Source organism: Trachurus trachurus (assembly GCF_905171665.1).
Source record: "Trachurus trachurus genome assembly, chromosome: 15".
In the NCBI taxonomy this organism is placed as follows: Eukaryota; Metazoa; Chordata; class Actinopteri; order Carangiformes; family Carangidae; genus Trachurus; species Trachurus trachurus.
In genome coordinates, this window is record NC_139906.1 from 24,704,839 (window position 1) to 24,719,286 (window position 14,448).

Here is a 14,448-nt window from a genome sequence, read left to right on the forward strand (position 1 = left end):
GAAATTCTGGCTGTCACATCAAGATAGTGAAATTATGTTGGAAGGTTTGTTGCTAGGAGTTTGCATTGAGTGTTTAAAAGTGCACTGCACTAGAAAGCTGCACAGATTTACAGTATGTTGTATGAAGTTTTGCTGTGTATGAACAGACCTGCATGTCCATTAACAACCATATGTTTAATAAACAGTGGATTGTATTGCTTATAAGGGAATGCACTTCTCAGAATAGGCATGCAAAGCACAGTTGAAGTTTGAGTGCAGTGTGTGAGCATGAGCCACTGCTCTGCCAATAGCAGCGCTCTGTGGCATCGTGGAATGAGCAGCTGTCTGCCTGCCAGGCCTAACTCCTCAACTCTGTCACCCTACCCTCGTCTCAGGCCTCATGACAGCGACCCACTTCTCACAGACGCCCGGCCCTCACCTCAGCCCACTGCCACACCTTACACTAGTGGCCCACCCCTGACCCCCACCCCACTCGGGCTCATAGACCAGGAGCTCCAACAGGCCTTCCAAGAATGTGAAGAGCAAATGGCCTCACTGGGCATGCTGCCTCCCACAGAGCACCACAGCAACACGCATGAGGTGGTTCATGATGTAGTAGGGAAGAAAACCGGAGACGTGATGGTTAACAAGCCCAGTGAGTCATTGTCGTTGCCTCCAGTCGTAGTCCAGCCAGGACATAGCAACGGGGGCCCTGGAAACAAGAGTACACACGGAAACAGTGAGGCAGCAAGCAGTCAGAAGGATACAGTTTTGTTTAGTTTCAGGAATTACATACTGGGCTATGGGAACAGCGCCGGAGCAACCGAAGCAGACGGCGAAATAAAAGCAACAAAGAATCTGGATAAATGTCCAGAGATGACGGCAGAAAAAAAGACGGGGATAGATCAGCAGACGGAAGCACCCACGCATACACAATTAGAAACCACGACAAGGACAGATCCACTCACAGAAACCTCAAAAGATGCAGTGTTCACCGAGCAGAGACACAATCTGAGAGAGGAACAGGTTGATTTCAGTGCAGCCTGTGAGGAGAATCGCAGTTTAGATTGTAATACAGTGATTAGGGACAAAGGCAGAGAGGCATTAACAGAGACTGCAGACATTAAAAAAGAAAATCACAATGATGAGTGCAGTATTAGTGTTGGTGAAGCAGAAAATGAAAAGAAAGATGATTCAGTTAATGAAGAATCAGGCTGTGATACTCTTCAGATAAAGGATAAAGATGCATTATCAGAGCCGCAGGCTGGAGCACAGACAGAAACAAGCAAACACCAGGATCAGCAGGGACAGTCAGAATCAAAAACAGACAAAGAGACCGATTCAGTAAGTGACCAACAGGCTGGGCAGGACAAAGGGGCAAAGAGGAAAGAAAAAAGGAAACAAAAGAAAAAGAAAAAGATGGAGAAGAAAGCAGAGGCTGATCAGAAAACAAAGACGGCAGCACAATGTGAAATAGATTTACAGGCTGAGTCACTGGGAGATGCTAGCGTTCACGCAGACTCAGAGGCAAACGTCCAATCAGCGTCAAAGGCAGACGCTCAGGCTTTGATTTGTGGGGAACAGCCTGATAATGGGTTTGATTACAACCGACAGCTGAGTCCCACGGGAAAGCCCAGCTCCAGCCCCCCACCACTATCATCCTCTCATAGTGGGGAGGATCATCTTACCGCCTCTGCCTGTTCACCTGCGCCCGGCCAGGCTCCCACACAGGGGCCTCATCAGTCAGACCACCGCGACCATACGGATGCCCCATGTGGCATGAAAGAGTGGAAGCAACGTGCAACCGGAGAAGTCATCAATAACCAAAATACACCCATGACAAATGTCCAAACTACGGCTCTCGATCCGTTCGCCTCTGCTGATCAGAGATCAGATGCACAAACACAGGAGGCTATAGTTACCACAGAAGCAGCTATACAGACACAGGAGAATCAGAGCCCACTCACCAACAGCCAAACTTGTGTGGGAGAGAGTTGCGTGGAGAGTGCCCCTGAAGAGGCTTTAGTGGTAGTTGCTGCGTTGCCACTGACAACACCCACGATGCCAGAAGTGATGGAAAGCAATGGAGAGGGAGAAAGCGTGAGGTGTGATTCACTAAGGAGAGTAGCTACTGTAGAAAGCGGAGAGAGTGAGGAAGCAGCAGGAGAGAAGGGTTTAGGAGGAATAGAAGACGAGTGCCTCAGCTCTGCGGACGGAGAGAGAGAAGGAATACTAGACAGCCCTCCTCGGCTCTCATTAATCTGTTCACAGGGAAAACGCTCTTTTGCATTCTCGGCCAAAGAGGGACAGGCTACGTCTGAGAAAAGCTGCAGCAGCAAAATGCCACACAACTCGGTTGAGGATGAAATGAAGGGACAGAGAGACACAAGCATTCACAGTGTAAACGCAGAGAGCCCACCAGCTGAGGAGGGAGACAGAGAAAAGGAGACGCTCCGGTTAGAGGCTTATATCAATACTCCTTCCCTTGGGCTACTCATTGCTCCTGATTGTCAGGCTCACAGTGCTGTGGGATTGGAGGCAGCCGGAGAGGGAGGAGGAGGAGGAGGAGGAGGAGGAGGAGGAGGAGGAGGAGGAGGAGAGGAGGTGGGAGAGAAAGGAAGGCTGGCGAGAGAACACAGTTCATTCAGCCAGCCAGAAGGCTCTGTTCGCGGGGTGTCATCAGCTGAGACTGAGACGTGTCCGCCCACCGATGTTGCCGAGTCACAGCTGAAGTCACGGAGCTGGAGGGAGCCGATTGCTACCATCACTGAGAGCATCTGCACTGAACAGGACCGTCTCTCTCACCCCTGCCAGGAGCAGCATGGCGCAGCAATTTCACCTCTCCCCACCCACCCAGAGCCGAGCTCCGGCAATACAAATGCAGGAGGGGTAAGGGCTGATCTCACACAGAATTTGATTTCAGAGGAGGCACTGTCTTCGGGACATGCTTGTGAGGAGTCGTCCCTCACGGAGACAGAGAGAAACTACAGCCAAGACTTGGACTCTTTGATCCAACCTCAGCCTTTGACTACTTCACAACAAATCGCAGTCGAGCGGCAAGAGAGCAACAATCAACAGGTCCAGCCTGAAAGTAGCACAACAGAAGCCAGGACAGCCGAAAGTGCAGCTGAGATCCAAGTCCAAGCTCAGGGCCAGAGCAATAGTGGTACTATGCCTGGAGTGGGTGTGTGTGCGAGCCGTGGAGGCAGTAACAGAGTTCACTTTGCAGACACAGTGAAACAAGAGGGCACTTACACTGTGGCTGTTAGGAACAAACCCGTGTCGCCGATGGACTGTGCCTCCTTGCCTCCGTTGACTGTACATGAGAATCTGCATTATCCTGTTGTTGAGGCCAGCTTCATCTTCCCAGACTTCCTCAGTGGGAAGAAGCCAGAAATCCCCATAAATGCAGCTCCTAGCAAGGATGAAGCAGCAAAACAGAGCTCAGCCGACTTTCCAAAGCCACTGAAAGATGGCCAGTTGGATAAAGGAGGATCGGAGACCAAGAGCATCGCTGTAGATCAGTCAGGTAACAACATCTTAGTGACAAACACTGTGGATTTACAACTGGCTTCAAAGGCCGGCACGAAACAGCTTCCAAGTCCTGCAGAGAAGAATGAGACCAGTAACAAAGAATGTTTTGACCTTTCACAAACAGCAGGAAGTGCCGTCGCCAGCGCTGATCATGCAACAGTTGAGCAGGTGTCAGCAAAGGCCTTAAAGCAAGAAGAGGAAAAAACTGAAAAGAGTCCCATAAAGCTAGATTTGTCAAAGGAGAAGGAGCTAAATAATTTCCATGCTGAGTCTACAGACTCAGTCAAGTCAGACCAGCCCCAGGAGTCTCCTTTAATAAGTGCTGTTCCTGAAGAAAAAGAAGGTAACCAACAACCTCTCCATCCATGTCCTGAGCTTCCAGCCGATGATGTCACCTGCAAGCCTTTAAATGATGTCACAGCGCTGTCTGCTGGCACTGACCTCAGTTTGACACCTGAAGCCGTCAACTTGACCTGTGCAGCCTCTCTTCAGACGGATACTAGTGACCCCACTTATCAGCTTCCCACCCAATCAGATCAAACGCATCCTTGTGGATTAGCGATTTCAGATCCGATGAAAGCTAGCGAAGGGGCTAAGCCCACAGTTCACTCTGCTGATCAGACAGAGGATGAATCAGTGACTTCAGAAGTGAAACCCTCTGACCAGTCAATGCCTGTTATCGAGCAATGTGCCAGTAATCCTGCTTTTGTGCTGCAGCCTCCAGGCCCAATGTTGACTCACTTGGAGTTCATTACCGACTCTGATATCTGTCCTCCTGAGCAGACAGATGAGCGTCGTGCTGATGGTGACAGCACCAAAGTCTCTGGAGAGCTTGATGGCAACAGGAGCGGGGAAACGACACAAATGTCTTCAGCACAGGATCTGAAGCAGACTAATGCCAGCGTCACATCAGATGAGGCTGATCCTAAACTGGAGGATAGAAATTATGCTGAGATGTCTGTCATCGAGCTTGAGAAATCTGCGATTAAGAATGAAAATATTCTATTTTCACAAGAGGAAAATTTGTGTGCACCGGTTAAGCTTCCTGCTGCGTTGGCCGTAACCGATAATGTAATTTCCCTATCTCAAACTGAGCCAGATTCTATTGCCATTAAAGCTGTTATTTGTGAGACTTCCATTAGGGATGGCCTCATAAATGAGAGCTGCCCACTCAGCTCTGACCTGCCGAGCAATGACGATGAAACCAATAAAGACAATATGACAGAGAAACAGAAAATGGGAGATGGGCAGGATGGACAGACCTGGATGCAGTTTGAAGAGGACAAGAAACAAAGTGGAGAAGCAACAATGGACAATGAAGAGAAAACAGAAATCAGCAGTAAGCTGCAGGCAGGAAAGAAAAGCACAGCACCACAACTGAGTGATGAGCCTGATAAAGAAGTCGCAGGGGAATTGAGAGACCCATTGCAGCCACCACATGAACATAAAGTAGAAAAGAGTGAATCACCAGTAAGGGCTAAAACAGAGGAAGGAGAGGGGAAGAGAGAGATTGCATCTAAAAGTGAGACAGCGACTTCCTCCTTATCTTCTCCCACCAGACCTGCAGGGCCATCTGAGGACACAGTGCCGACCGAGGTAGAGTCTGGCAGCGAACCACTGACTGTTTATGATCCGAGTTTGAGCCAAACTCCAACAGCAACACTGGAACGCAGCTCCGACAGCAACACGGCACAAGATTTGAGTGCAGCTCTCAGCCAATCGCAGTCCACATCGGATCCAAATTGTTTTGCTCAGCAACAGGAGCAACAGCAGCAGCAGCAGGAGTGTCTGGGATCCAGACATCCCACAGAGGAGCTGTCAGGTGGTTGTCTGAAGGGGGTAGATGAGACCCAGACACTGGTTCCTGGGGTAAAAGGGGTAGCAGAGGGATGGGATGGCTCCATTGGGAGTTTGCAACAGTCAGAGAGCAGGGATGAGTTGACGTGTGATGACAGCGGAGGCAGTGATGGAGTGAAAGGTCTGAAGAGAGAAGACAGAGAGGGAGCAGGAGCTGTAAAAGGGGCTGACGAGGTTTATGTGCCGTCTCATGTCGGCAGTGATTTAAATGAGAGCGGAAAGGCTGCTGAGCAAAACGCCTCAGTTGACATGGTGATAATAACAGCTAGCTCCCATGTAGGTGAGACAGGACAGGCGATGGATGAGATTAAAAGCCTCGGGTTAGGGTTTGTTAGTTCAGATGCAGAATTAATGCCAGGCACCGAGTTCACGACTGATATGGGCGGTAAAGGTCAGCAAAAAAGCAATCTGTCGGCCGCGTGTCAAGACCAACATGGACAGCCTGAGACGTCCACGAACACTGCTGCATCTGTTGAGCCGGCATCACAGGAGCATGAGACTTCACCCTCTCAAATCTCTATTTCATCAAAGGCCAACAGAGATAGTCAAGACATTCATGCAGAAGCTCTTCCAAGTGCAAACCGGTCTGAAGAAATCCATCAAGAAAATGTCAGCGTCCTGCCAGATCCTGTTGGGCAAGCTGAAACTGTGGAAAAGGATGTTAGCGTCGCTTTGGCTGTAAAAGACAACAGTAGTGAAACTGAGGAGTGTGAAATTCTGGATACAGTGAGCGAGCCTCTTGAGCTACAAAGCCCCAATAAAACCTCAGCCACACAAAGTAGCCCAGCAGTTCAAACAGCCGTAAAAGGCTCTGATGTCGAAGGGATCACAAGGGAAGATAAAGCGGCTTTAGATGAGGAGAAAGCTAGCAGCCAGGGGACAGCACAAAGTGAGATAAACACAGTTAACAGTGGAGCAACAGAGAAGCAGGGGGTTGAAAATCAAATCCTCAGTTGTAAAGACAGTGAAAGTGTCGTGTCACATAGCAGCAGTGAGCAAACCAAGACAACTGAAAATGACAGTGATGTAACGGACAGTATAACTCCCGATGTTGTCACAGTCCCAGCAGCTGTTTTGCCCAAGTGCCCAGAAGATTTAGCATCGCTAGAGAAGCCGAATGATCAGGCGTCTTTGTCAGAGCCCGTAGATGTCATTGTGGTGAAGCCCATTGTTGCTGCTTCTCAGCGTGAAGGGAAGCCACTTGATGAGGCCCCAGCCTGTGTGTCTCCTGCTGAAGGGCCCTCTGTCAACGCGGCGGCTGCCGATGTGTCCGATAGCCCTGCTCCTAAACCCACGGCCCGAGAGCCTGATACAAACTGGATTAAAGCTCTAAAAGAAGCTGCGTCCCAATCACAGGGTGAACCAGTGCACACAGCAGAGACCTTAAGGTAAACACAAAAGCATGTGTTTGAACTTATCAATTTAAGCAATACTGTATACCTTAAGAACTGTTGATTAGCAGAGAACACACGAGACACAAGACATCACTTTGATAAAGCTGTGTCAGTGGTAAATAAACGCCTTGCACATGTGTGACTTAAAGGTCAGTGGGGCCATCACACCCCCACCGTACCCCTCCCCCTTCTGTTTTTCACAAACTAGCATGTTAGCGTGCTGTCACATATCATCTGCTCAATGTACGTCACATAGAGAGAGAGAGGTGCTTGTGTAGTCTGTTTGGTGTTTGTGTCAGCAGACACAGCAGTCAGTACTCTGACTAAGGAATAATGAATATCATCACTTTCATTAATATTCTAACGTGCTGTAAAACTGCCATGTTTGGCCTATTTAGTAGTCGTTTAGCATTCATGGATTTCTTCTTTTTTTTCTTTGTCGAGGTAGCATTCCAGTAACACCATGTTCAGAAACTTGTTTGGGGTGATATTACAGAGAGCTGTGTGACAATGAATATGAATGAGGTAAACACAGAGCTGCACTTTGTATTGACTGGAGCTGGGTCACATGGCTGTTCCCGTTGAGGTCTAATGGAAGTAATGCAGCTCTTTATATTCAAAGGATGACATCAGCTGTGACATCGTCCCTGCTCTCCAGGGCAAGAATGGGCCTTTTCTCACTCAAAACAGACGGCTCAACACAATGCCACAACAACACCAACACATACATGCTGTACAAACACAGACACACATACACAAACCTTCTTGACACCATAGCCACACCAACAGACACATTTGTCACTTGTCAGTCATTCATTGTGCCTATACTGTTAACTTAACAACAAACTCCCCCAACCCCCCTCCCCTTGTATTGTTTTTCCAGACCCCTCCCTTCTCTGGAGTCTCCTCAACTGGAGTTCCATACTCCGACAGAGGAGATAGCTTCTCCTCTGAGACAGGAGGAGATCCCACCACCGGAGCAGGCAGCAGAGAAGACAACGGAGATCCCACCACCGCCGAAAAAGCCAGTGGATCTTCCTGAGCCTTTAAAGAAGTTAGCAGACCTCCCAGAACCAACACAGAGCACAAGAGAAGTGCTCTCAGAACCAACCAAAGAAAAAGAAGAGCCTCCAGGAGAACTCCCAGAACCCGAGAGGGAGTCAGTAACTTCTTCAGAAATAGTAGAGGAGCCAGCTGAGCTCCCAGAATCACCAAAAAGCACAGAAGATCTCCCAAAACCAACAGAACATGAAGAACCAGAGCCAACAAAGGTGACAACTGAACCACCAGAACCAGAGAAGACGCTGATCAGTGAGGAACTGGTGGAAAAACCTGCAGAGATTCCGCCTGAAGAGCCGTTGAAAGAGCCAGCTGAGGGAACAGAGACAGTCCAGGATCCTGCTGAGGAGCTAGAAGACAGTGGGTGAGTGTTTGTAAAATCATAATTTATTACTAAATTCATTTGTTGTCAATTATGTCATTATGTTTTTTATCATAAAGGTGCAAAATAAGGACAACGGCAAACAAGACAATTCCACTCAGAGCTCTAATGGATCATTTGTTATTGTCTTATGGTGAGGGTCATGATTTGATAACTACAGTTTCCACTAAAAGACAATTTTACCCTTGTGGATGAAGTTTCTGATTTCTCTGTTAGGCTTTTGCCAGGGGTCTGCTCCCCACAGTCAAATGTGGATTAAAAAACATGTCCTTTTAATCTTAAATCCACTAAAATCTAAGCATTATAGCCTTTTACCATTAAGAACAACAGGTTTAGTGGCAGCATGGTAATTTCGTGGCCAATTGGTTTTCCAACAGGAAACCAGACATCAGAATGATTTGTACTATATGACCTCCTAGACCTGATAGTTTCCTAAAACCTATCATAACATTTCCATTACAGTGATCCATCAGAGACATTTTATTGCAGCTCACGTATTTATAAAAGGGGGAATCTCAGGGCTTGGAGTGTGGGGGGGTGCGGGGGGGCATGTGCTTTTCAGCTCAGCCGCTCACACATTGCCCTGCCTGACACACATTTAAAATGGATTTCCATGCACTTAGAGAGTCCCCTTGGTGGCTTTGTTTGCCTTTTGGACACCTCGAGGGCGTCTGGTAGGTTGTCGCTGTCTGCGGTGCTTTAACAGTCTCTCATTGGACGAGTGAGAAGGAGTCTCACAGATTTGCACTGGTTGATGTAATGGCAGTGAACCCTTTTTATATTGTTAAAACTTCTGACTAAGTTAAATACACACTGTAAAGCCGTGCGCTGTGCAGTCTGACCTCTGTGTGGGCTTCCAGTGTTTATTTAAGCATTGTAACCGCTCTGGCCGGACTCACTTTCCATGTATGTCTTTCTTTTAGCTTAGTGTTCGCTCTGTGTCCAAGGATGTGTTGTGAAAGTACGGCAAGTCGCTCATGACTCCCTCTCCTGCCGTTTGCTGCATGCCCAGGAGCCATCCCACATGCCAGAGCAGCACTTGCTGCCTGTCAGTCACAACACTTGTCCCGTCACTGCTGTTGGGGACATAAAGGTTTGTTCAGAGTGGGTGAAGAGGAGGAGTGACGGTGCTATTTCCACTGTAGGTTTCATCAATGGATAAAGTTACACTATATGTGTGGCAGACACAGATATGTATAACTGCCTGGTCAGTGAATGTGTGTGTATATATGTGTGTGTGTGTGTACATGTGGTTTTTTCCCCGCCCCCCCAGAGGCAGTCCTAGCTGTCAGTCCGGCTCAGTCTGTGTGGCTTTGTGAACTGAAGCCTGTAGTGGGAGGAATTTGGGCAGGCACTCAGCCCCACTGAAGTCATTTGCACAGACCAGACAGAGTGGAACAAAAGCCAGAGTTCAGAGAAAGACTTGGGCATGTGCTGCGGTGTGTGTGGAGTGTGTATGACAGAGTCAGTCAGAGAGAGGAGGACCGGGAGACGTACACTCATTGACTCCGGTGTTTTGGATTGAATCAGCCACTCAGCTTTCCATCACTCATTGTATAGCCACCTAACCTCTGAAGTAGTGTGATGGAGTCCTCAACCACTGGAATCTGGGTGAGTTGGCAACAAGTCGGCTGTTTTCTGTCTGCGCGTGTGTTTACAGTCGGTGTTTGTGGCTATAAGTCCCTCCAGGTGGATGCGGCAGATGGTCCGTAGGTAACCAGCGCTTATTAGTCTGACCTCACCAGATGGGCGGAGGGGAGGGACAGATAGAGAGACAAACGGACAGACGGTGGAGAAGAAGGAGCGAAGTTATGAAATCAGTGTTGCACTTAAAGACAGTGTAACAGGTTAGAGCATGTTGAGCTCCCCTCCTCTAAGAGATTGAGAAATCTCTTCAGCAACTGTCTGAGTTTTATAAAAGCCTTGTCTGCATGGTTGACTTTTAAAAATGGGGATGTGAATGAATAAATGGTTTGAGGCTTAACCATGAACCATATGCCAGTAAAAATGTTTTTTTTAAAATGACACAGTTTGTATTATGTAAAAAGTCCAGTTGAAAGCCTTTTAACTCATCAAGCCTTATGCCTGTGACTCTTTAGCCTGGTATGTTGGACGTTTCGCTTGCATGTTGTCAGAGTAAAAGTGAAGCAGGATGTACTATAGCCCACATTGTACTGTAAATAGACTAGTTGCCATGGTGATGGTAGTCTCATACGCCTTTGCTGGCTTGAGCGGAGTGGATAATCTCATGTCTGTCATTTATTCAACCACACTACACTGTTTTTAAATATAGATTCGATCTCAGTGCTAACTGAAACAAATTAGTAAGTAATTTATGTGTCTGTGTCGTTAATATATACAAACAGTGTTCCTCGCTGTGCGGCACATTCACAGTGTGTGTGTGTGTGTGTGCATCGGAACAGTATGAGCGTGCTGCTGGCAGAGAGACAGAAATGGTCCTCCCATGATTACAGCACTTATAAAAAAAACCCTGTCTCAGTACCTTCAGCTGGTCTTTATTTACTGCTCTCTGTTTATCATCTGACACCCTGCCTGGACTTTCTGCCTCATGCATCCAGCTGTTTCCTGTAGATTGCACTAAGTATGCACATGCATGACTTGATTACAGTTCAGGCAAAGTCACATTTGTTTACTCAATACTCAGTCGTGAAAGATGAGCTTTGAGAAGGTTGAGGTCTGTTATCTGGACTGTGTTAAAAAAAAAATTACGACTCTATCTGTGGACCAGCCTGATTCTTTTTCTGAAGCACTTCCCCCGAGGTGCCCTTCAGTAATGCCCTGCACACTGTCGAATTACCAGCGGTTAAACACTGACCTGGACAGCCTCCAGGTGTTAATTCCAAATGTAAAACTACACTGACACGAGGAGGCGTGTTGCTGATAAAGAGCACATGTGCTCACTCCAACTTGTTGCTTTCATTGTGTTGTGGTAATAAAGCTTCCCCTGGTTCACACACATCATATCTGGAGGCATGCAGGAAAAGCTCCAGTTGTTAAACTAAGTGGGTTTGCTGACATTAACTCCACAGAAATGTCCACTACGCCAGTAAATACTCTACACTTCTCCAGCGCCTTGGCTAATCTTATTTTCAACCAATTGTCTCTATCTCCCCCCATCAGCTTGTTTCTGTCCATCTTTGGAGGCAGCAGCCACTCTTATGACAGTTTCCTTAGACTATGTTGTGACTTGGCTGTTTCTATTTCTAAGCTGCATGTGCCAACTTGGCAACAGATGCCGGCATGTGTACAGCTCCAGCCTGCTGCTTTAGCTCACTCGCTTTGTAATGATTTGTAATGAGAGGAATGGAACCAAATAGAAATCAATATATGTTATTGTGGGATGTGTTTGTCTTCATGCCCCCGTCCCGCATTGAAACAGTTCCCTACCTTATAAAGGAATGGTAGGAACCAGACCTGTGTTAGATGTGAACTAGAACTTGTAACGCCCTTAAAAAAAGCACATGCCCTCATTAAAGGTTATTAAGTTCTGACTTTACTGGAAAGAGGGAGGTGGAGAATAACATAGCTGAGTTTCAGTCTGAAATGAGCTGGAAGGGATGTCTGGAAAGTGCAGCTCAGCGGACAGTCGACTTGATGCTTGACTACTCTGAATGTGCTTTAATTGCTGCTGCCGGTATTGTTGCAGCTCTATTCTGTGAAAGAGGCTGCAGGGGTATTTTTAGAGCTAAACAGGAGGCATGCCCCAAGTGGGGAACAGCTGCATGGGTGTACATCTACATTGCCTGTCAGATTAGAGAGCCTACCACTCCTGATAAGACTGGCCTGGATTGGGGCCAAATCCACTCCACCAGGTGGCCAATGATGACGGAGCCAGACACACTCAGATTGGCTATTCCACAGCAGAGGACAAGTAGAGCACGTTGGGGAAACATGGACTATCACATGAGGGGACTGAGGAGTGGAGTGACAGTCTCAATTTTGAGGCGTTCTTAGGATGGTGGAAGTGGGCCTAATATTTTTTAAATCGTTGCTAGGTTTAGGGTCAGAGCAGGGTGCTGCATCATCTCTCTCTGATCCGAGGTAAGTTTCCTTCATGGTTGGTTTGTGTTGAAGGACGATGAGGAGCGTGTCCTCGGAGGGCTTTTCCAAATCGCTGTACTTGGCTGCCTTGTTGATGTTTTGCATTCCCTCCCCCTGCAGGCCCATCCTCACTGAGCAGACACAGAGTCGTGACCCTCCCCCTGCCTCTCCCCACCTCCCGCCTGCCCCCTCTGCTCACCTCCACGACAGCGCCGAGTTCCCCACTCCTCCTCCCACACCCCCAGAGAGGCACGCACCCGAAGATCTACCAACCCCACCTGCATCCCCACCTCTTCCTCCTCCTCCAGCACCTTCCACCTCCCTGTGTGAGGACCCCTGCCCTGCTCCTGCTCCTGCTCCTGCACCCCTTCACCCTGTCTTAAGGTATGAAAATCATCTCTCTCGAACTGTCTTTGTTCCCAAATCTGTTTGTTATGTCATTTCCTATTTCACAGTGAAGCACTCATAGTTTGTGATGTTACATTATGTGATGGGAATGTATGTGTGCACGTGTCTACCTCATTTCCAATACCTAACAGTAGATTTATCAAGGACTGACACTAACTAGGCCAAGGAGGCCTTTTAGCCTCCTTGACGAAAAGTGGCCATGTCTTTATCCTTTCAACCTGAGTGCAGGTCGAATTAAGGTATTAAATCGACATCTGGCACACGGAATCCCTCTGTACATGTTGATTCTCAGAGCTGTTTGTCTGCTCTAACTTATACAGTGTCTAGTCAAGGCAGGCAGGTGGTGATGCTAGCTTATAGCAAAAAGACTGGAAACAAGTGGAAACAGCTGGCCTGACTGTGTCTAAAATCTTCTCGACTTACTGTCAACCAGAAGCATATTTCCTTAAATGCTCAATTATTCTTAATTGCGAAATCTCATTCTGGCTCCATCTCATCCAGCCTTATTACCGCAATGGAATCAACACGACTGTCTCTGCAGCAGCCCCTCCTATGAAACCTCTCACAGAATTACAGATTAGCATTGCTATGCACATCCACCACATGAACTCAAAGGAAACAGCATTTGCTAATGCATGAACTTAGTGGTCATGGAAACTCAAGTGTATGCTGTATAATTGTGGCTTGTTAATGGTTGATATAGCAAAAGCATAAGGGTCAAATGTTTATGTGGATCTTTTCGAGGATGAAGTGGAGCACTTAACACCCCATGCTCTCTCACATATAGCACAATCTGTCCTCTCATGACCACTTGACATGATGGTTGTTTCATACAATGATTTTTATTCATCACACTGATGCTGATAACATGTAAATGCCCCTCATTACTTTTCCTATCAGCCTTGTTTACTTCCTTATAATGCCAAACATCCCACTGCAGTGCTTTCTGCCTTTGCATTTTATTTCACAGACTTTATTTTATAGTGGGTATGACTCAGCCACTTTCACAGTGTGGTGCCGCGCACAACCAGCAGAGGGTGTTTTCCCCTTTGCAGACTCCACTGTTCATGTTTTGCTGTCAGCCCGTGTCTGCGCTCAGCTGTCTGAATGCTGCAGTCACCTGGTGCATGTATGAATGAGTGAGCACAGGGAGACACACACATGCTCCATTGTGGCTTTCTGTATGTAAACAGAGTCTGTATTGTTTTCTAATGTAAAACGATACATATTTGCGTATGACTTGCTGCTGTTTGTCTTTCTAACTGCCTCCTGTGCTCAGACCAGAGAGAGGACCAGAATTTTGAGAGGGCTTGGTTGGCATAGTGGTGCTATATTATTTATGATATCTGAGAGGACTGTCAGACAGCACTGGAGAGGAGTGGAGTACCAACACAGTAACACGGACTCAATGTTCTGATTGGACGTCAGTGATTGTGCTTTTTGCCTGCAGACACACAGAGGCCCCGCTATATGTGCGGGTAAAAGCTGATACTTTTAATCAAGTTAGCTTTAGTACAAAGGTCATATACAATATGAGGATATTATCAGTCTTCACTGATAATAAATCAGTCCGTGTTGGAATTCAGCTCCTCCCTTGAACCTGGCAGACGTTTATGATCTTGCCTGAAGGTGCCTTAGTTGGGCTGAGGCTTTAACTGAGAAATGGCCTCCTTCACTATGCCATTATCACAGTTAGTCATCCAGAGACAAACATATAGTGTTTTTTTCCTGAATGATTCATTGAGAGTTGGATGAGTAATAATTAAATCCCTC

General features: G+C 47.3%; 1 protein-coding gene across 7 annotated transcripts in view; it reads left to right on the forward strand.

Moving 5' to 3' along the window:
- The window catches only part of tacc2 (transforming, acidic coiled-coil containing protein 2), a 51,153-nt gene that overhangs the window by 11,196 nt on the left and 25,509 nt on the right, over positions 1-14,448 (forward strand). For all 7 annotated transcript variants that reach the window (XM_083988510.1, XM_083988511.1, XM_083988515.1 and 4 more), the window contains 3 exons: positions 375-6,758; positions 7,648-8,187; positions 12,388-12,651. In XM_083988510.1, the coding sequence (XP_083844636.1) occupies positions 375-6,758; positions 7,648-8,187; positions 12,388-12,651 (7,188 nt within the window). The remainder of the gene's footprint in view (positions 1-374; positions 6,759-7,647; positions 8,188-12,387; positions 12,652-14,448) is intronic.